The sequence below is a fragment of the Phyllobates terribilis genome, unplaced genomic scaffold, assembly GCF_046119375.1.
Source record: "Phyllobates terribilis strain yellow unplaced genomic scaffold, ASM4611937v1 Scaffold_1__5_contigs__length_1240528914, whole genome shotgun sequence".
Classification (NCBI taxonomy): domain Eukaryota; kingdom Metazoa; phylum Chordata; class Amphibia; order Anura; family Dendrobatidae; genus Phyllobates; species Phyllobates terribilis.
This window is the reverse complement of record NW_027362761.1, coordinates 801,183,320-801,206,867: the sequence shown is the minus strand read 5'-3', so window position 1 is coordinate 801,206,867 and position 23,548 is coordinate 801,183,320. Positions and strand designations below refer to the sequence as shown.

General features: G+C 40.8%; 1 protein-coding gene across 6 annotated transcripts in view; it reads left to right on the top strand.

Annotated features, from left to right (window-relative positions):
- SEPTIN11 (septin 11) overlaps nt 1-23,548 on the top strand; it is an 84,746-nt gene that overhangs the window by 47,945 nt on the left and 13,253 nt on the right. For all 6 annotated transcript variants that reach the window (XM_073637095.1, XM_073637093.1, XM_073637091.1 and 3 more), the window contains exons 3-9: nt 1,889-2,084; nt 8,016-8,202; nt 12,679-12,840; nt 14,121-14,217; nt 14,744-14,912; nt 17,420-17,552; nt 18,297-18,484. In XM_073637095.1, the coding sequence (XP_073493196.1) occupies nt 1,889-2,084; nt 8,016-8,202; nt 12,679-12,840; nt 14,121-14,217; nt 14,744-14,912; nt 17,420-17,552; nt 18,297-18,484 (1,132 nt within the window). The remainder of the gene's footprint in view (nt 1-1,888; nt 2,085-8,015; nt 8,203-12,678; nt 12,841-14,120; nt 14,218-14,743; nt 14,913-17,419; nt 17,553-18,296; nt 18,485-23,548) is intronic.

Here is a 23,548-nt window from a genome sequence, read left to right as displayed (position 1 = left end):
AAACCAGAATTGTGAAGTTCCCTTTTAAGTGGACTTCTGGGACACTTTTACTGCCTGTTCATTTCTCAGATGTGACTAAATGTAATATTTTAGAGCTGGGGTAACTTTAACCCCTTCACGCCATGGCCATTTTCCATTTTTTTTTTTCGTTTTTTCCTCCCTTTCTTCCAAGAGCCATAACTTTTTTTTATTTTTCCGTCAGTGGGCTTGTTTTTTGCAGGACTAGTTGTACTTTTAAATGTCACGATTTTACCATATCGTGTACTGGAAAACGGAAAAAAAATTCCAAGTGCGGTGAAATTGTAAAAAATGTGCAATTCCACAATTGTTTTTTTTATTTACCATGTTCACTATGGTTCACTGTGTTAAACCTGACCTGACAATATGATTCCCCAGGTCAGTACGAGTACACAGATACCAAACATGTATAGTTTTTTTTTTTTTAATTTAAGCGGTGAAAAAAAATTCTGAAATTTGTATGGAAAAAAGTATTTGCATTTGTTGCCATTTTCCGAGATCCGTAGCATATCCATTTTTTGGGATGTGGGGCTGGGAGAGGACTTTTTTTTTTGCGCCCTAAGCTGACGTTTTTACTGATACCAGATACAATGTTTTGATCACCTCTTCTTGCATTTTATTGCAATGTTGTGGCGGCCAAAAAACGGAATTCAGGCATTGTATATTTTTAGCTGTGGATTTTGTCTGAAATATATACCTAACTCTGCATGTGTTTATTTAAAGGGATTTTTCCATGAACAAAGTTTTTAAAAAATGTTTTACCTCGCAGAAAGAATCAGCTGTGATCCCCTGCTGTCCTGTCTGTATACTCTTTTTCTTCCTTCCCTGCCCAGGAGCTGTGGTATGATCAGACCATGTTCCTGTACGGTCAGACACAGCCATTACACAGTACACAGCAGGGGCACATTTATAAGATTATCTCAGCACAGGAACATTATATTTAAACACATCTAATTGCGGATCTTATTATCATTCCCAGATCTATTGATTAAAATGAACTTTGTTCATGGGAAAACCCCTTCAAATTATTTAACACATGCAAATTTAGGTATATAGTTCAGGCAAAATCCACAGCTAAAAATATACAACACATTTGAACTTTGCCTAACTGGTCCTATGCACATTGGATTTAATCTGTTTGCAAACCAAATCATGTTTATAGGGGCTCTCTTACTTTCCCCCAAAAGATACGGGGGATGAGGTAGAACAGACAATTTGAATTCAAGTGCACTTTTTGCTTTTCCTGGAGATATGCCGCAGACAAAAGGTGTTTAGCTGAGAATTTCTTCACTCTCCAATAAAAACACTTGACCAAACGAGCCAAGAGCTATCTAAGGTGTGTGGGCAATTATAAGGTCCATTCATATTGGATATTGTACGTAGATTACTATTACATTGGCTAAGATACATCAACTTTTATTCTGTAGATACAGTGACCGCACCCACTGGACATCCGCGCCCACTAGACGGCTGTGACCTCGCTCCATACACTTTTATGGAGCGAGGCTGCACCCACTAGACAGGTTCTGCCCGGGAGTATGTATAACGAATACATCACTGCTGTTCCCGGCTCAGAAACTGGCGAATCCTCGCAGCGCACAGTGCGTTCACGGGGGGGGATTCATAAGTCACACAGTGACTGCAGGCTTCTCATTTTACACTGGACAACCCCTTTAAGCAGTTCTCTGCAGAATAAGTGAAGCATCGACATAGTATTTGTCGTCAATGATTTGAGCGATTCTTCTGACCATTAGCAAACAATATGCCTAATAGAAAAAATTCCTCATGTCAGTGCTGGCCACGTTCATTCTACACCAAATTTCACTGCCGTATCACACTGTGCGTAATAACCATGTCTATTTATTTTCAGGTGAAACCGGCATTGGAAAGTCAACTTTAATGGACACTATATTTAACACAAAATTTGAAAGTGAGCCAGTGTCACACAGTGAGCCCGGGGTGAAGTTAAAAGCAAGGAGCTACGAACTTCAGGAGAGCAATGTACGCCTGAAGCTAACCATAGTGGACACCGTGGGATTTGGAGATCAGATCAATAAAGATGATAGGTATGTATTAGAGACGGAAGCCATTATTACCATAGATCAGTGATGAGCGAGTATGTCTCATTAACCCTTTCAGTGAGCACACGGGTGCTCGCCGAGTATTTTGGCGTGCGCAGCATTTCATTTACTGTCGTTGCTGCTGTTAGACTGATGTGACACATGCAGAGATTCCTCCCGACAGCCTCTGGCTTTCAGCCATAGAGGTGTGCCAGCGTGGCTACAGTCACCGCTCAGTACACAGTGACTGTACACTGTAACCACTTCCCTGGCACTGACTGACAGCTAGCTCATCAGTGCACAAATGCTGAACTGGCTGTCAGTCAGTGCCGGGGCTTAGTTACAGCCACCGCTCACTATGTACTGAGCAGTGACTGAGTGCGCAACTATGACTGAAAGCTCAAGGCTGCCAGGAGGAATAAAGTTAATTTCTTCCCGGTAACTGGCCTTTCAGTGCGGCAGCTGCACAGCTTTAAAACACTATTAATCTGCAGATTAACCCCATATCTGCAGGTTAATACCATTTTATGACATGACAGGTTCCCTTTAAATAGAGTTGGTGCAAATCGATTTGCAGGACGCGTTCCATCGGTCATGTCAGTAATCTGTGGCTGCTGGGCGCCTGTGAAACGCCTCTTTTATGATGGCATCTGCGGCTCTTCTTTTGATTGGGCGATCTGACAGATGTCCCATGTGCGTCTCACCAGGCTGGCTAATCAAAAGAAGAGCCGTGGATGCCAAAAGATAAGAAGAGGTTCTCAGGCCACCAGTCTAGCGGCCACAGATTATTGAAGTGCATTATGGAACAGGTCCTATGAATCTATTTGCACCAACTCTACTCTTAAATGTTGGTGGCATTAGTGAATTTGGGTTTATTAAAATCACTAAATGTTGAACTATATCTATTTGTTACAGTACATAAATAATCCTAAAGTATGCTTGCAGTATTGATCACAGATTCTCAGTGATGTGGTAAGTGGATTGTGTAAAGGGAAATCCTGGTAAAACCATCTATCATGGATACATGTGAGTAGATCACACTGGTAAAGTCTCCAACCACCACTAATTTCCATCATGATACAATATTACATTATCTGTGTTGGAAATCTGATGCAATATTATAAGTGATTGAAACTTGCGTCAAACCTGTCAGTGATATAGAGGTCTGACATTCTGGAAATCTGTGCTATTCCATCTGACATCGGCTTATATCGGGACAGATAACGGGACACAGATCTGATAAATGCAGTGTAACCGGCCGTGCACCTGTGAACTTTTCATTTTACAAAGAATAATCTGGGGTGAATCTGTAATGTTCCTTTAAGCATAGAGATGCCTGCAACGATTACCAGCCCCTGCTCTACGCCCATCACCATACTGTTTATAGCAGCCTCCATTTATTATCTGTCAGGAACACTTGGGCTCCTGATCGAAGCTAGCAGTGACTAGCACCATATAGAAATGGTTCAATTACCCATTGTGTTAAGTGGTTAAATGAACTCATCTTTTTTTCTTTGAGTATATTTGATTTGTCTATTGATTAAAATCTGTACAAGTCATATTGTGACACAATGCATGGCTACACAAAGATGTGAGTATATAAGTCACAACCAGCCTAAATTATATATACACAAATAGCTGATCGATTGTTTAACGCAAACCCGCCTTAAGAGCGGCTCCGATGTCCAGTCCTAAAAAAAAAAAGGACAGAATATATGAATTTACATTTGCAACTCCATACAGTTTATACTAAGGCCGCCATACACATTACACCTGCCGATATCTGCGCTTTCAGACAACGCTCTAATGTGTATGAGGACGCCGGCCGGCTGGCGGTCGGGAAAGATGTTGATCTCACATGTCCGGTTTTGGACTGACGATCGCATTGTTCTCCCTGAAATATTATTTCTGATAGAGAACATGTATTAGTCCTATCCTTATTTTGGATGAGATTCACCCAATCAAGTCTGTAGCTGCACAAAAAAAAAAATTGGATGCCATATGAATCATCTGTAATGCATCTGATTTTACATATACATTGCAATTCTTAACATAGGAAACTGTATTTGGTCTTGTCATTTTTCTTTAAATACTAATATATATAAAACGATACCCTTCGGATGGAAAAAAAATGGATACACAGATGACAATTGTCTGTCTTTTTCTGGAGGAAAACCTGATTATTGTTAGATATGCTCGTCTGGACCCCCCCTAAAAGAATCAATACTGATGGTGATGAATCCTTTCTGGCAGTAACCAGAGATTTGTGTAACCGATTAAGACTCCGAGGTAACCTGAAAGAAGGTCCAATAATAGAGATAGGCAAGGACTATTGGTCCACACTAAGAAGAAGAGATTTGTGTTGTCCTTTTTGCATAGTCCATTCAATGAAATTATGCGTTCCACTATTAGACAGAACTAGAGGTAGAAACAAGAGTCTCTTTTTGGCCACGTCAGAACCTTAAAGGGGTTGTCCACTACTAGGACAACCCTATATCATTAAGCGTGTTTGCCCCCCCCCGTAAAATTACAGCAAGGCTATGTGCACACATTAAGTATTTGGTGCAGAAATTTCTGCACCATTTCTGCATCTCTTGGCAGGAAAAATGATGCGTAAAATAGATGCGTCTTTATACTTTTTTTTCCTCAGTGTTTTTGGTGAAGATTTTTCCCCACTCATTAATATGAGTGAAATCTGCAGCAAAAATGCTGAAAGAATTGACATGCTGCAGATCTGTTCCAAATCTGAAGTAAAAAATAAGCAACATGTGCATGAGACTTTAGGATCCCCATCCAGTTTGCTGGCATCAGGAAACTCTTCAGGTTTTGTGACAGAACTGCGCAAAAAAAAAAAACATGACAAAACTGCAACGTGTGTACAGGCTGTTATACTCGCCTCAGGTCCTGACGCCTTTCCAGCAGTGTCAGAACTGTCTCTTCTGGGAATCCCTGCAGCCAATTAGCGCTGGCTTCACTCCTCGCCTTTGCATAAATCAGACATAAAGAGGAAGTGAGTGGCCAAGCCACACCTTTTACTTCTTCCAGATGTGTGATTTGCCCAAAAGAGAGGAGAGTGAAGCCAGCGCTGATTGGTCACAGGGATCACGTGACATAACAATGTTACACGATCCCCGGGAGAGCCAGTCTCAACACTGTTGGAACAGCGTTGGCACCGGAGGTGAATGTAAGTGTTATTAATTTACTAGGGGGAAACATATGAATTGAGTAGGGGTTGTCTGAGCAAGACTAATGCTGCTGTTATTGTAAAGGAATACAATATACCTTATAGCACAGAATCGAAAAAAAGCCCCCTGAGTGGGTGAAAATATAGACATTCTATTAAAATATCACTTTAATCAAAGTAGTAAGTGACTTCTGGACTGGGAAAGTTGGATGGAACGTCAACCCCACTTGTATCACTGCTAATGTTGGCGATTTCCTCCGCTATTAACTGTTGCTTGTGCAGTGTGAGAGGCCATAGGGAAAGTCGAGGAGTTTCTCATACATTTTCCAATTTGTGTTACAAAAATGAGAGCTGGAATCTGATAGATGAAGTGTTTTTAATAAATGGATTAAGGCAGAATATATACAGTATGTTTTGTAACTGTCACAACAACAAAAAAATCCAACAATGTCAATCCTTGTACTGATGATTGCAAGGTAACCCATGGGGGAACATGAAGGTTGAGATAATCCGTTGGGTGAACTATGATTAGCAATGAACCACAGGTCTTTTAGTCCTCTCCTAATGCTTCTGACGTGATCGGCGGAGATCTATGTCTACTAATAGAGTAAATTGTCATTTCAAACTATCTGGTGTATCGGCTTCATAGCTCTCTGCGTACTTACTCATGATATCTGTGACCCATGTTATCACTGCTGTTTCCATCTGTGGGCACAACAATCACACACAGGCCACATCAATGAAAGGCTGCTCTTCCACTGAGTACTCCCACGGGGCCCTGCCTGTTGAAATAATGAGTCCATAAGGAAGTCTGGACAGGAAAAGATGAATATATCAAAGTTCTGCAGCGTGACTGGTGATCTTTTTTATATAGAACATTGCTGTCTGCGTTTAAAAATGCCAGTCGTATGGTAAATTTAATTTAGCTCAGTGGTATCTACACTTTGCAGTTTATTAAACCATGACAAATGATCTGTGGTTTGTAAAATTGCTTCAAGGAACTACCCTGAATTTACAAATCGCATTAAAGGGAATCTGTCAGCAGGTTTTTGCTAACTCATCTGAGAGCAGCTTGATGTACAAAAAGAGACCCCGAATCTAATGATGTATCACTTAGATCACTGGGTGCAGCCGTTTTAAGCTCTTAGTTTTAGCAATGCAGCAGAGCTGAGAAAGCTAACCCCGCCCACACTAGACTCTGTAACAGGCTAATTAAGGTCTGAAACCTTGGTCAAAATTATCTGAGCACACAAATCTCAAAGGGTGCCCAAACTTTTGCATCGCACCATTTTCCTTCTTGTAATTTTTAAAATGAGTAAAAAATAATATATATACTTTTTTGCCTAAAATACAAAGGAAATGTATCATCTTTATCTATAGGCCTTTTACAGATCATTTCTTCAACTTGCTTAACTGTTCACAATAACAGTAATTTTGACCAGTGGTGGCTAAACTTTTACATGCCACTGTATGTACATTGTCTATAGACAGTGAGCTGCTTATCACAGGAGGGGGCGCAGTAGGACTAGCATGTGATCACTGTAGTGGCTGCTGTAGTACAGACAATGATAATCACCAAGTGATAAAACCTTCACTGTAAGTAAACAACAACAGACAGCCTGACATGTGACTCCCTACCTCATGCTGTCCTCAGATTACATAGCAAAAACCTGCTAACAGATTCCCTTTAATGCCTGCAAATGTATAGCATCATTGTTTTATTGCTTCAGCCAATGGCTTATACTAGTGGTGGGCACGGTCACCAATTTAAAGAAGGACTTTTAATATTTTTTACCTAAACCTGTGCAAATGTGTATAATGTAGTGGAAGTGCGGTAATATACTCACCGATCGCCATCTTCCTGTTTCCAGCGCTGCTTCGATCCCCTTCTCGGTCAAGTGACAGCTTTTCCGACTTGCTGGCTCACACATAGACCCCAGTATGAGCTGGTAAGTCGGAATATCAATCGTGTGACCCATAAGAGGATCAGAGTGGCGCTGGAAACTGGGGAAGACTGCAATCGGTGAGAACATTACTGCACTTCCACTACATTATACACATATTTACAGTACATAGGTTTAGCTAATATGAAAAAGGATTGGGAGTGTTTCTTTAAGTAGGTACTGGGTTATTAAAAATACTGTGTGATAGGAGATAACAGCTCATTTATTTAATGTTTCACCCAAACAGAGCCTAAAAAGCACACATAAATGTACTGTATGTGCTTTTTTTTACAGTATTGCTCAGATTTCTTCTAATTAGCTCATTAGGATAAAAAGACGGGTATTCTTAGCAACTCGCTCTTTCTTCCCAGGAAGCATTTAATGGGTTTCCTCAATTATGCTGCTCTGTAGAAAATTATTTACAGCAGTGCTGAGTAATTCCCAACATTTGTGAGCCAAGGAAGAGCGAGAAGGATAATGCCCCCTAACATGGGCACATTATTAGAGGGGTTAATGGGAATTAGAGAACCTTCCTGGATCAAATGTCATGGGTTTTGCCACATATTCTGTTCTGTGACTTACTAGTCCGACTCTTCTTGGTTGATGCGGATGATCATAAATGGTGCCTATTGCTTAGTTGGACTGTCTTAGAGAGTAAAATTGAATTAGAGTAAATTATTTTTGTGTGTCTCTCTGTACAGTGACTTTCATTTATTTCTCGTGGTTTAATTTGTTTTCCTATAATCTCAATAACTTCAGGAAAGAAAACACCACAAGTAATGAAATGTTCTGTAATTTGTTTAATTTCAGCTACCGGCCCATTGTGGAGTACATTGATGCACAATTTGAGGCCTACCTACAAGAAGAACTGAAAATCAAAAGATCCCTTTTCAACTACCATGACACAAGGATTCATGCCTGCCTTTATTTCATTGCCCCCACTGGTCACTCATTAAAATCTCTGGACCTGGTCACAATGAAGAAGCTTGATAGTAAGGTACTAACCTAGAATTCGCCAGCTCTAAATTACGCCTAGCTGTTTTAAAATGCGGCAAGAAAATACTGACAATACATAAACAAGAAATAATATATCCATATAATCAAATGGGGGACCATCATCTTCTAGGGTATTTCATTATGGCTTTTTACACCACATTTCTGGCGTACCAACGTCAACATGAATTTTGTAAAAAAAAAAAATTGCAACATTGTACATTGGCCCTATGTCTTTTTTTTTTTTTTTTTAAGTTGTTTCTTAATGGATGAGGACATTGGGAAAAGTGGGTGATACAACTTACTGAAAGCACCACTCCGGCATTTTTTTCATTGCACCGCTGGAGTGGTATCACTAATGCATGTGCCCTGCCACTAGTAATATACTTACCAGCCGCCATCTTCATCTGTTATCAGCGCAACTCCGCTCGTTTTCTGCAGGTTGTGACTTGTCAGATTGCTCCAGTGTTTGATGAGCAAGGTGGGAGTCATAGCTCAATGTAAGTCTATGAGAGCCAGAACGAGGCCAGAACAGGGCTCTTATAGACTTACATTAAAAGCCTGTGACCGTTACCTCAGACTTCCAGTCAGTCAGAAGATAGTGGATTAGGACAGGAGCAGCACTGGGAAGAGCAGAAGACTGCATCTGGTAAGTATATTACTATCGGCAGGAAGCATGCATTATCAGTACCACTCCGTCAGTGAAATAAAAACAACCTGCCGGCGTGGTGCTTGAAAACAGGCCATACTTATCAATACCTGGTCACAATACCAATATACTGCAATATGCAGACAGGCCCCCATAATACAAGCCGGAGAAGGCCCTGGTACAAAATAATGATGGCCAATAAATCACACATCTACCATCTATGGGAGAGATACTATGCAATATAGAAACTGAAGGAACTGTGGTCACAGCAGTCGGAAAATTTTATGCTATATGTGTTTTTAAATATTTTAAGGATACAAGTTTGCTTTTTTTAATTAAAAAATCTTTATTCTTTAATCTCTCATCCACAGCCGTTGACTGCTTCCACTGTATGAGCATGTGCATGGTATTTTAGATGATAATGGTTATGTGAAATTGAAGTCCTTTTGTGAGTCAGGAAAATTCCCCTTTTGAGAAAGCCAGAAAGCGTCTTATTGCAGTAAACCTTTATCTGCTTTGGGTCGTTATTTTTAGACTGGTGACACTACGTAAAACTTTTTCTGTTCAGGGAGGATGAGAACTTTGGACTTGTTTCCTGCTTTGTGAGATGAATGACGGCACCACATTTCCTGTCAGAATTCTTGTACTTGCTGAGCATAAAGAAGGAATAAAATGAAATCTGCTTCTTTGTAGACTTTTGTGGATCTGTCATCTGATATATTTAAATATAATGTAAAAATTCACAGTTCTTTAAAAGAGGAAATCAAATCGTAAATCTCTTCTTATACACATCATGATCCAACATATCAAAAGTAGAGTACGACCTAATCGACTCACAGGACCCAGTTCATCAGCATTGTCAGTAATCTGTGGTCGCTGACCTGGAGCCCTGAGAACCGCATCCTAATTCCGGGATCCGCGGCTCTTCTTTTGATTAACCAGCCTGATGTGACGTCAAAGTGCGTCACGTTGCAATGTTGATGTTGCCCCATGCTGACTAATCAGAAGAGGAGCCACAGATGACTTTAAGTAAGAGGCGGTTCTAAGTTTCACCTGGTGAGGTGGATCCACTAAATCTCTGGTCCGTGTCAGCACATGGTCCCCGAGCTTGATGCAGCCTACTAGAGGACACGTGGAACAATGAGGACTTGTACTGATTCTGAGATTCCAGATAGTCTAACAGATGAAGTGGAACTCAGCAGAGATGGATGCAAGTTGAAACACAATAGGTACAGATGGTGGACCACATCAAACATAGAACTCTTGAGTCTCAATCCTAAAAAAAAAATAGGTGTGTGTCTTATCGCGCCTTTAATAGGATTAGAGAGATGTAGTCATTCAGCCACACCAGGCAACCTGCAAAACATAACGTGGAGCACAACAGAGGGCTGCAGATTGAGGTGAAGGAAGCAGAGCCTGGGATACCCAGGACAGGTGTGTAGCAGCAGTTCTCATGGCTTCCAGCCAGTGACCACAAATTACAAACGTGGCCCATGAACTGGGTCTTGCAAATCGATTCACACCAACTTTAAGCTGAAGATATTTGACTGGACACTATCACTATCATTTTTACAACGTCTCATCTTATGTTTAGTGATGCCTGTTATGCCAGATGCTGTTGTTGGCTGGTGACTTCTTTAAAAGAATCAATTCTAGGAAGTGTCCGTTACAAGTTTTTTAATTTGAAGCCTATAAATGATAGGAGAGGGACCACCAGATATAAGTCATGCTTTAGTTTAAAAGAAAATTCAGCATGTCCTTGGTGTTTGGTTCCTTGCCCTGTAATCTAGAAGGTGCAGTAAAAAACAATCTGCAAGACATAATGATTTAATCTCATCCGGATGTTCTCGGTATGTAACGGGGCCCATTTCATTCACACTTTTCAGTACAAAATCAAATGGATCCCAGAAGAAAAGGGTTTACGTAAAAGCTTTCTCTGTAAGCAGTCATTGCTGTCTTTTTCTATGGATGGAACTTGAACGGAATAGGTTTGGTACATTACGTAGTTTTGCAAGAAAGAATTGAATCCGTGTAGTTTTTGACATAGGAAATTCTTTCCTCTCCAAGATGTTACATCAACAGTTAGATCATGTTCAGCTATAGGAAAGCCAAGCAGTTTAAGAAAATCTGCTATATAAATGTATGTTTGCTACATATTGCTTTTCCCAGGAATTGTTTAAACCACTTTGCCAAATTTGATTTATATACAGTCATGGCCAAAAGTATTGAGAATGAGACAAATAGTAATTTTTCCAAAGTTTACTGCTTCATTTTTTGTAATGGCAATTTGCATATACTCCTGAATGTCAATGATTGATCAGCTTAACAGCAATTACTGTATTTGCAAAGTCAATATTTGCCCAGAAAATGAACGTTAACCCCCAAAACACATTTCAACATCATTGCAGTCCTGCCTTAAAAGGAGCAGCTAACATCGTTTTAGTGATTGATCCATTAACACGGGTGTGGGTGTTGATGAGGACAGAGCTAGCGATCAATCAGTCATGATTAAGTAAGAATGACATCACTGGACACTTTAAAAGGAGGCTGGTTCTTGGTCTCATTGTTTCTCCTCAGTTAACCATGGTTATCTCTAAAGAAACACGTGCAGCCATCATTGCACTGCACAAAAATGGCCTAACAGGGAAGAGTATCGCAGCTACAAAGATTGCACCTCAGTCAACAATCTATCGCATCATCAAGAACTTCAAGGAGAGAGCTTCCATTGTTGTCAAAAAGGCTCCAGGGCGCCCAAGAAAGACCAGCAAGCACCAGGACCGTATCTTAAAACTGTTTCAGCTGCGGGATCGGACTACTAGCAGTGCCGAGCTTGCTCAGGAATGGCAACAGGCTGGTGTGAGTGCTTCTGCACGCACTGTGAGGCGGAGACTCTTTGAGCAAGGGCTGGTTTCAAGGAGGGCAGCAAAGAAGCCACTTCTCTCCAGAAAAAACATCAGGGACGGACTGATATTCTGCAAAAGGTACAGGGAGTGGACTGCTGAGGACTGGGGCAAAATCATTTTCTCTGATGAATCCCCTTTTCGATTGTTTGGGACATCTGGAAAACAGCTTATTCGGAGAAGAAGAGGTGAGCGCTACCACCAGTCTTGTCTCATGCCAACTGTAAAGCATCCTGAAACCATTCATGTGTGGGGTTGCTTCTCAGCCAAGGGAATCGGCTCTCTCACAGTCTTGCCTAAAAACACAGCCATGAATAAAGAATGGCACCAGAATGTCCTCCAAGAGCAACTTCTCCCAACCGTCCAAGAGCAGTTTGGCGCCCAACAATGCCTTTTCCAGCATGATGGAGCACCTTGACATAAAGCAAAGGTGATAACTAAATGGCTCATGGAACAAAGCATAGAGATTTTGGGTCCATGGCCTGGAAACTCCCCAGATCTTAATCCCATTGAGAACTTGTGGTCAATCATCAAGAGACGGGTGGACAAACAAAAACCAACAAATTCTGGCAAAATGCAAGCATTAATTATACAAGAATGGACTGCTATCAGTCAGGATTTGGTCCAAAAGTTGATTGAGAGCATGCCAGGGAGAATTACAGAGGTCTTGAAGAAGAAGGGGCAACACTGCAAATATTGACTTGCTGCATTAACTCATTCTAACTGTCAATATAACCTATTGGTACTCATAATATGATTGCAATTATATTTATGTATGTGATATAAACATCAGACAAACACTAATAAAAACCAGAGGCCAGCTGATCATGTGAAAATATAATTTTGGTGTCATTCTCAAAACTTTTGGCCATGACTGTATTCTTATATTTCGTACTTGCCATACTTGCTAAACATTGTTTTTCTACTTTAGGTGAACATCATCCCAATCATTGCAAAAGCAGACACAATTGCCAAAAATGAGTTGCACAAATTCAAAAGCAAAATTATGAGTGAGCTGGTGAGCAATGGAGTTCAGATCTACCAGTTTCCTACCGATGAAGAGACGGTTGCAGAGATCAACACGACAATGAGCGTAAGTTAAACTTGTATGCTGGTGGTGTTCTTTGTTGACAGGAAATCTGTCAGTAAAATCTACCCTCCCAAACCGCACATATGGACATGAAGATCTTTGAAAACAAAATCCATCGACACCTTTAAATCTTTTATCTGTTGCTGCATTCCAGAGGATACAGTGTTTCAGTTCATATGTAAAAGAAAAGTTGAGTGCTCTGGGCATGGCAGAGCTCTTCCTGAGCCTGTGATTCCTGAGGTTGTTTCACCTCCTAGCACCAGTCTCTTTACCTTGATTGATAGTTCACTGTCTGTTTGACGTCAAGAGCCATGTAAAGAAATCAGTTAGTGAGCTATCAGTCCAGCACGTAGGTAAGCAAATCACATACTTGAAGTCACGTGATGACCACTCAGACTAGCTAGCAGAGCCGAATCTTAATAGTGTGTATGTTACACACTATTAGTATTCAGCAAGTTTGCCTTGGAGTGGAAAACCACTTTAACCTTTTCACAAGGTATAAATCCTTTTAAATTCACCTGCTTAGAGTAGTTGAGGGCAGAGCGCTTGTAGGACATTCTGGAAGCTGTTTCAAATGTCAGGAGGAGGATAAATCACTTTTTTTTATGTTTTGAAGACTTCTTAAGCTTGGAAGACTTCAACTTAGCTGTATTGTTTGTAAAGGGAAAGAAGACCAATATAGTTATTTCCTGTGCACTGTTACCTTATGTGCAGGGTCAGGGGTGCAAACCAACAGAAATAAACCAGAAGGTCACAGAGAGACCAGCAAAAACCCTGAAAGCCAAGCTCAGGAGCATTCTGTTCTTTGCAGATCCACTTTGATTTATAGTCTGACGTTCAACTGTTACCTACAGAGAGATGCAACTTTTTTTTACCTGAGTAGTAATTCTAATCACTTATTATTTCATTTTTTTAACTTTTCTCCTTTTTTTCCAGTGACTTCGCCCTTTAATGTACACTGAAGTAAATGCTTTGCTATCTCAATAAGGCTGTTTTTAGAAGAGTGAAGACAATATTTCACAACGACATGCATGTCGCATCTTTCCAATATATATTTGTTCCCATCTTCAAAGTCACTGCTTGCTTTCAGGGAAATGAAATTGTGCCCGTAATATAGACCTCAGCTTCATGATAAAAGTTTGGATCTTAACAAAGATAGAATTTTCGGAATTAAGTTGAAGTGATCATGCTCCAAAAATATTACCGTTCATTATCATATATTTATAAATATATTGAAATTATGAATACAAAATTCTATGCTTACTACTTTGTTGGTTTTTTAGGTACACCTTCCATTTGCAGTCGTTGGAAGTACAGAAGAAGTGAAAATTGGCAACAAAATGGCTAAAGCTAGGCAGTATCCATGGGGTATAGTCCAAGGTAGGTTTCCAAGATTTTAATATTAGGTTCTATCTAAACTAGACTAGTTCTATCAAATTATAAACTAACATTGGCCAAACTCACCGATACTGCCGGGTTCAACCAATAGTCTAATGTGTATGTGGGCCCAGACAGATGATTGTTGGGTGAGTTGAGGATTCGACTGCCGATCCCTTTGCTCTCCCTGAGATAAGCCGCCTTCAGAAATGTCTGGCGTCCGCTCTCTCATAGAGAACACTGGAACACTTGGCCAAGCAAGCACTGCTGTGTATGGGAGAGACGGCCAAAACAGTTGCCTACCAAACGAGATCCATTATCTGCCATCTAAGTTGTATGGGTGGCTTAATTATGTGGGGGGATTTTACCCCCTATTTGCAACCCCAAATTTTCCTTTTTAAAATGATAGACCCTGCGTTCTTTTAGGAAAACCGCATAGCCAACAATGGTGGTGTACTCTTTTTTTTTTTTCCTTTTCTTTGCTACTGTTAGAAGTGGATCGTCACAGAACTTTTCTCTTTTCATTCAGTGGAGAACGAGAACCACTGTGACTTTGTGAAACTTAGAGAAATGTTGATACGAGTCAACATGGAGGATTTAAGAGAGCAGACTCATGCGCGCCATTATGAGCTGTACAGGCGCTGCAAACTGGAGGAGATGGGATTCAAAGACACAGACCCAGACAGCAAACCCTTCAGGTAAATGTGAATACATTGATTTAAAGAGAATCTGTCACCAGGTTTTTGCGAAACCCTGATTCCAGCTATGTGTCACTTACTGGGCTGCTTGCTTTGGTTTTGATAACATCACTGTTTTATCAGCAGGTAATTGTTACTAGTGGACTAGAAAACCTGTAGTCCTCCATATTCTCTGAATAACTCCACCCCACCACTGATTGGCAACTTTCTGCCTATGCACAGTGTACACAGAAAGCTGCCAATTAGTGGTGAGAGGTTTCACAGAACTGCAGCAGATAAAGCAAGTATTTGATCAAAAATACAATGCGCATCCTTAGTAAGTGATACATTGCTGGAATCAGGGTCTCTACCTCTACATTATGCTGCTCTCAGATTGAGTAGCAAAAACCTGGTGGCATATTCCCTTTAAATATGAACCGGGAATATGTAACCCCTTAAATACAATACAGTAAATGAAATAGTAGTCTTTTCCATACGATTTGCTGAGCACTGTCTACATTTTTTACCGTGTGTATGTGTGAAATAGTACGGTCTGTTGGCTTGGCCAGAGAAATCCATCAGTTATCTCACATTCGCGATCTTTTCTAAGTGAAATCACATACCGGTAATACAATCCCGTCAGCTGAGCTAGCGGCAGACCAGATGATTTGCTTCTCCGCTTACATAAACAGTAGATTATACGTTGTTTTACCACAGCAGTATTCCGATATGTCTTTCAAGCATTTAAGGAATTTCTGACGGACTTCCTGCATGCCTGAGGCCCCATCTGTCCATATTAGGCTTGGAAGGAGATATAGGTCCCACTTGGTTTTTAGCACTTGTGTGTGCTTACAGAATGGTGTAAAAAATGTCTGCCTGTGATCTTCATCAATGTAGTGCTGTAAGGGAATGGGAGATGATGCTGTGAAAAAAGTTTAAAAAACAAACAAAAATGTTGAATGAAAACCAAAATGGTCCAAGGTTTTACATTTTCGATTAAGCTTAAGATGTAAACCATATCGGTAAAATGGCACAGTTTTGATATTGGCGGAACGATTGTCTACTTCTGGTTGACCCTTAAATCTTATGAGCTCCCATCAATAGTACCCTCCCAGTAAGCGGTGTGCCTGTTCACAGAACACATTCATAGTGTGCATGTAAAGATAACTATATGTTTGTCCCATTTTATCCCAAAGGTTAGAAAATAAAACAGGATATCCTGCTCCCACAATTGTGGGAAAGCAAAATCTATGTCACACACAACATTAATGAGCATTGATCTCCTCCTGGTTGCTGTATACTGGGACAACGCAATGTAAGCACAGCCATGTTCTCAGCTACATTCCCCGAAAACTGCTCTTTTTGAGACTCTTAACACATCAGGATCTGTTTTAATGAATCTTAAAGGGAATTTGTCAGCAGTATTTCAACCCCAAATATTTATATGCGCTTGTAGCTCTTTCAATGACAAGTCCAGCAATATTTATGCATAACCAGTCCGTTCTTCCGTTACTGAGAAATTAGTGTTCGAATTGATATGAAAATGAGGCTCAAGATCTGAAGCCTCTGTCACTCCATCTCTATTCCCTGCCCAGCTTCGCCTCCTGCTGCTTGACTGACCTCTATGCTATGTAGCTTCGGGCAAAGGAATAGTCAGTGAAGCAGAAGGAGGCAATGCTGGGTTTGGAAAAGAGCTGGAGTGACAAAGGCTTCAGATCTACAATAGCTCTTCAGCCTCATTTGCATATCAATTGAAATGCTGATTTCTCAGTAACAATGGAAACGACTGGCCATGTAAAGGTATTGCTGGACTTGAAATCATGCTAACCGATTACCATAAAGGGGTTTGTCTCAAAATCCTCGTTCAGTAACACACTTGTTTTCTACCTCTAGCAGCCTGCTTTCCAGGGTGGAGTAGGGGGTGTCCTACTGAATGGCTGACAGTCTGGACCAGCAGCATTGTTGCACCACTAGCCTAAATTGTGCGCTGTCCCAAGTTGCAAGCAGAGGCAACTTTGCAGTGGCAACGAAGCTGGCCAGTTCCAGAGCTATAAGCCTGTTCAGCTTCAGAGCAGCATTCACAATGAAAGAGTTTGTTTAACACTGCGCTCCTTGCATTCGACATCAGCCACCGCTGATAGACTGCAGCAGTGACTGGTAACCTTAGCAATGAAGACTAAACAATGAAATGAACAATCCTATTCTTGAGAACAGAGGATTTTTAATGATAAGCTGTAAAGTTGCACTAGCACTTTGTAACTGTACATTATACATTATATGATTAGGGGAAATCCCCTTAAAGGAAAATTCTAGGCAAAAGTGTCCAGTGCTTGTCGTGAGAGTCAGTGCATGAACTGTATCTTCAGCGCTCTGTCAGCTCCTGACTTATGTAACTCCTCAGGCTTGACTAGGCTTATCACACTGTATCGGTTTTGCCAATAAGTCTGAAAAAATTGCCTCTTTTTCACCAACTATGAGGAATAAATGTTTTTTTTTTTGTTTTGTTTTTTTTAATTTTATGTGACCAGCCTTCAGGAAACTTATGAAGCAAAGAGGAATGAATTCCTAGGAGAACTACAGAGGAAGGAAGAAGAAATGAGACAAATGTTTGTCATGAGAGTGAAAGAAAAGGAAGCTGAGCTGAAAGAAGCTGAGAAGGAGGTAAGAGTAGTTGTTTTTTTGAGGAATAGTCATATAATTAGTGTTTAAATAGTTGCCTCTTCCAGTGACATTATTGTTAAAGAAACACTCCCTTGAAGATTTCATAAAAATGTGCGTGTAGTGTGTGTATGAATATACTCACTTACCGCCGCCTTCTCCGGGATCCAGCTCCGTTCTGTTCCTCTTCTCAGAGAGCTCCTTTCTGCTCCTCTTCTCAGTGACGTCATTGAAATTCAAATTAGCCGGGTCACTCAGCATGACAGGAGAGTCTTCAGAGCAGAGACATCACTAAAAAAAGAGCGGAACGGAGCTGGATCCCTGAGAAGGCGGCGGTAGGTGAGTAAATTAATACACTCACACTGCACTAAATACACATATACACACATTTAATGAAAAAAAATATTCATGAGTTCTTTAAATATTGAAAAAAAAAAGCTGTCACTAGATTTTACAATACAAACTACATACATCAGTAAATAGATCTGGTTAGACCTGATGTGACCAGTGTACTTACATTAAAATCCATGTGAGAATGGATTTTCAAGCCAATTTTGTGTATTCCGTTTTTTTCAGACTTTCCCATCTGATATTCAAATTTGCATTATATTTCTTGACAGGGCAGGTTTTTATCAAGAAAAGACACTAGTTTATTCACTTGGCAAAAAAAAGGCGTTCTTAAAATTGGTCTACCTTTTACATGTGATCTGTGACTTATTACGTATTCAACTTTACATATCTTCATAGCTCCACGAAAAATTTGACCTCCTCAAAAGGACTCACCAAGAGGAGAAAAAGAAGTTGGAAGACAAGAAAAAGGAAATTGAAGAAGAAGTGAACATGTTCCAGAAAAAGAAGGCTGCAGCACAACTTCTTCAGTCTCAAGCCCAACAGGCTGGATCCCAGCAAACCAAGAAAGACAAGGACAAGAAAAAGTAAGCAGCCTTGTGTAACTACTCCCCATCTCAACCATTGGCTTCAGGCATGAATGCATCTTTTTGCCATCTTCTCATCTTTATAATGGGAAACTGGTCTTCTCGTTTTTGTTTTTTTAACTTTATTTTTCTATTTTACAATCTAATCTGAAATGTGTGGTGGCATCCTATAGTACCTGGATGTTTCACCATAAGGTCACAGTCAAATTTATATGGGCACAAGCCGGTCTACTGTGCCTTTACAGATCATAAGAATCTTTTATACATGTGTGTGTGCATATATATATATGTATATAAACATATATGTGTGTGTATGTATAAATATATATATATATATATATATATACATATATATATATATACATATATATATATATATATATATATATAGTGGACACATGAGCTTTGCTGTTACATAGCAGACTAAATCAAGGCATTGTGCAGCTTTAGTTTTTTAGCGTGTTTGTTTTTTTGGGTTTTTTTTAATATGCACTTTAGTAGAAAAATATATATTGGATTTTGTAGACAGAAGTGAGTTGGGGAATCACATGATGTATAGTATATCAGACTGAAGCTGGATTGTAGAAGTCTATGAAACCAGTTCCAGAATCAAGGACACATATTTGTGGAGTCCTTAGAGACACTGTGCTCTGTGTGGGGGCAGATAGGAGTACCCAAAGTGAGAATGAATAGTATAATTCCCAGATATATAGGATACATGTTAAGAGCCACTTATGTTAATAGTGGATAACAATGGATTCACTTATTGGATCAAATCTTAGTTCTTGTAAGATGGTAGCCATTGTGCTGAACCATCTAACTGAAGTGTTGCAGTTCGTTATGGTTCTTTCAAAATGCTTATTTTGTGCATTGATACCAGTTGATTTATACTGCTACATATTTTGATATCTAATTGATCAGGCAGTTCTTAAAGGGGCTTCCCCTTTTCATAAAATATCCCTTTCTCTGAAAAAATACAAACCACATTATTCCATCTCTCCCTGGGTCCAGCATTGAGTCTCCACTGCTGCTCCCAGTGTCTCAAATTGGCTGCCGTGCTAATGTCGCGTCGACAGAGCGGCAGCCCATCACTGAGCTCAGCGGCTCAGAAGGGGGCGTTCTGTCTACACAAGCAGAGCCGCTGAGCTCAATGATTGGCTGCCGTTCTGTCGACATGCCATCAACACATCACTGAGCTCAGCGGCTCAGAAGGGGGCGTTCTGTCTACACAAGCAGAGCCGCTGAGCTCAATGATTGGCTGCCGTTCTGTCGACATGCCATCAACACATCACTGAGCTCAGCGGCTCAGAAGGGGGCGTTCTGTCTACACAAGCAGAGCCGCTGAGCTCAATGATTGGCTGCCGTTCTGTCGACATGCCATCAACACATCACTGAGCTCAGCGGCTCAGAAGGGGGCGTTCTGTTTACACAAGCAGAGCCACTGAGCTCAATGATTGGCTGCCGTTCTGTCGACATGACATCACATCACTGAGCTCAGCGGCTCAGAAGGGGGCGTTCTGTTTACACAAGCAGAGCCGCTGAGCTCAGTGATTGGCTGCCGTTCTGTCGACATGACATCACATCACTGAGCTCAGCGGCTCAGAAGGGGGCGTTCTGTTTACACAAGCAGAGCCGCTGAGCTCAGTGATTGGCTGCCGTTCTGTCGACATGCCATCAGCACATCACTGAGCTCAGCGGCTCAGAAGGGGGCGTTCTGTCTACACAAGCAGAGCCGCTGAGCTCAGTGATTGGCTGCCGCTCTGTCGACATGCCATCAGCACATCACTGAGCTCAGCGGCTCAGAAGGGGGCGTTCTGTCTACACAAGCAGAGCCGCTGAGCTCAGTGATTGGCTGCTGCTCTGTTGACATGACATCAGCGCTGTAGCCAATATCAGATCCTGAGAGCTGCAGTGGTAGAACCCGGGAAGACGAGTGAGGCGCATTTTTTTTTGTTTTTTGTTTTTTTTTATAACAAACTACATTCGAGAACTAGGTTTTTCTGAAAGGGGACAACCACTTTAATCGAAAATTATCTCTCCAAAAGAGCCAGCTGTTCTCTATATTTGACACACCAGATACTTATAGAAGAAGCAAAATACTTTGTGAAGTGATAAAAGGTTAATCCTTATTTTATATTCTTGAGATTAACAACTTTTTATATCTTTTGTGTTAGAATTCAATATTTTGTTTATGCGGTTTCAAAAGCAGATAAAACGTGACCTGTCACCAGGTGGAAAGTGGCCAGATTGTGATTTTATTGCAGTCCAGCTCCTTCCCTGAGGAAGTCATTTTTTATTTTTGTTTTTATGGCTCCAAAGATCTCTGCTTTTTTATTCAGCGCAAATGTTTGGGATCTTTAGCAGTTGGGCACTGCTCACAGGTTAATAGCGCAGGGCAGCCAAAAGACACGCCCCCAGGGAATCATGTCAGCCACACCCCCTTGGCAAACACCATGGAATTTAACCTGAAATAAAAAGGCCCGTATCTCTGGAACCGTATGGGATGTTTGAAGAGAAAAAAAAAATAGATTACTCAGGGGAGCCATGGGAATAAAATGAGAGCAAAAACTACTTTCCACTTATGACCCGGTGATAGGTCCTCTGTATACACAGAAATAATACATTCTATACTATTATCAGAAAATGCACAACAGGCTCCACTTGCAAGCGGATGGATTGATTTCTTTGAGCATGATAGGAAGTCAGCAATAAGGCAATATCATTGTAAGTGCCCCACACAAGTAAGGTAATGAATCTGATAAACCCCCATTACGTTATAGCTCTGGGAAATCTCCCGCGGCACTGTATTGGCAAAGGTGACAAGTATCCCGCAGCCTTTAGTTTCTGGCCTGAAGTCCTGGATGTAGTATCTAGAATTCCTATGGAGATATTTTCACAAAGAAAACATTGCCGTGTGTGGTAGTTGGACCAGAGCCTGAATTATAATTGATGTGTATGGAGGAGGCCTGCTTGCTAACAATTCCTAATAGTAGGGAGTACAGCCAGCAAATGGGTATTAAGCCGGGCTGGCATTAACAGGAATAATAGAATATTAGCGTGTCCATCAGTGAGTTAGTACAGGGATCCCATATGTTAGCAATAATGCTGTGTATTGGGGAGTGATGAAACTTTCCAAGTTAATTTGGAATTCTGAAATTATTGCCAAGACAGGGCTGTCTCGTGCAATTCCCAAATACAGTAAAGCTGCTCTCCAGGATACAGCACTGGGGCCGGCCACCACCTTCATCATGCAGGCAGTATACAGCCCCGCAGTCTATGTTGGTGACGTCAGATCATCTATTTTGTAGCCAAAATGTGAATATATTTGGCTGGTCTGGTGTTCACTGAAGTTTACAGTAAAATCGCCAGTAACTTTGTTTTATCTGTTTTTGATTTTTGAGAAAGCTGGATTACCACCAAGAATGTCTGGCTCCTTGTTAGAGGAGCACCAGTGATGTCTGAAGTTTAGATTGCCTCTAAAGTAACTAATAATTCCCATTTGTAAAGAGGCAGTCTCCCTCTAGTGGTTATTTTCTAGTATACCATCTTAGAACCTAAAATGCTAGAAAGGCTTTACATGGGTGAATTCACTTACAGAGAAATGCTGCTAGATACTGGAAACTAGAGCCTGAAATAGATTTAAAGTGAATCTGTCAGCAGGATTTCAACCCCAAACTATTTATGTGCTCATGTAGCTCTTCCAAATAGAAATCCAGCAATACCTTAACTTGGCCAGTCCATTCCTCCATTTCTGAGAAATCAGCGTTAAAATTGATACTCAAAGAAGGGTGTAGATCTGAAGCCTCTGTCACTCCAGCTCTATTCCCAGTCCAGCGCTGCCTCCTCCAACTTGACTGACAGCCTCTATGCTGTGTGACTTCAGGCAAAAGAGCCATCAGTCAAGCTGGAGGAGGAGGTGATGGGTGGGGACATATAAATAGATGATGGGGCGAAATCCTGCTGATAGATTCCTTTATCTTGATTGTTAGTGTAGTCAGAATCCCTCTATTATATTTGAGTAGTGGTCTGCTCCAATAGATTGTGGTGAGTGGCTTTGTGTGGTCTGGAAAGTACCACTACACACTGAAAATGTGGGGGTTCTGACTGCAGGAAGCAACACTTAGTCAGTTACCGTTGTGGTGTTCAATATGTTACAATAACTTCTCTCTTAAACTGTCCTGTATGTTGTGTAAGAGGCATAGCTAAAAAGAATGATAATGCAAGGAAAATCCGCCATGTACATATTTTATGGGATTTCCAGGCCATCGCTCCACAGTTTCCATTTTCTGTGCACTGCTTCTAATGTTGTGGTCTTATTTTTAATGTCTGAAATAATAGAACTGTCATCATTGTACTAACAGTGTCATTGGTGCACCTACATACTATATGTATGTGTCCATGTTTACATGTCAAGCACATTTACCGTATGCCTTGATCTATCAGTATTACAATTTCTACATTTCTACAGTGTCTGCATTATTCCCAAAGTATAGACAGGGTTATTCAATGTTTTCTGCAGTCATAATCTCTCTGAAGTAGACTCCATCTAGAGCAAAAAACATTAAGGGCTTTCCTAGCAAAGCAAGTCTGAGCATATCCTGTTATGGGGGTCTGATCACTGAGACCCCAACAATCATGGGTGCACTGTGGCTCTCACAGTGACTCTCCTGTCCAGCTACAATGCATGTACACTGCCTAGATTAGAGTGACACTGTTGAGAAAAAGTGCTTAAGTGGCCATTTGTGATTAGTTGGGGTCCCTGCTGTACCCAGGCCCCGATGGGTCAGCAGTAAAAGGGGTGGTCCAAAAGTAAAACCTATTTTAATCTTAAATACCTATTTAATGTAATAATAATCTTATCACTTTTCTAATACACTTTGAATTAAAATTTCCCTACTGTTCCCTCTACTCTAACTGCTTTATTTATTTTTTACTACTTCCTCTCAGAATCCCAGTGCATGCTGGGATAGTCAAACAAGGCATCATCAGGGGGTTAGAGGCGCTGCGGTCACTGCTGTAGCCTCTGCCTCCTCCCTGATATAAAGCATCATCAGTGACACCAGT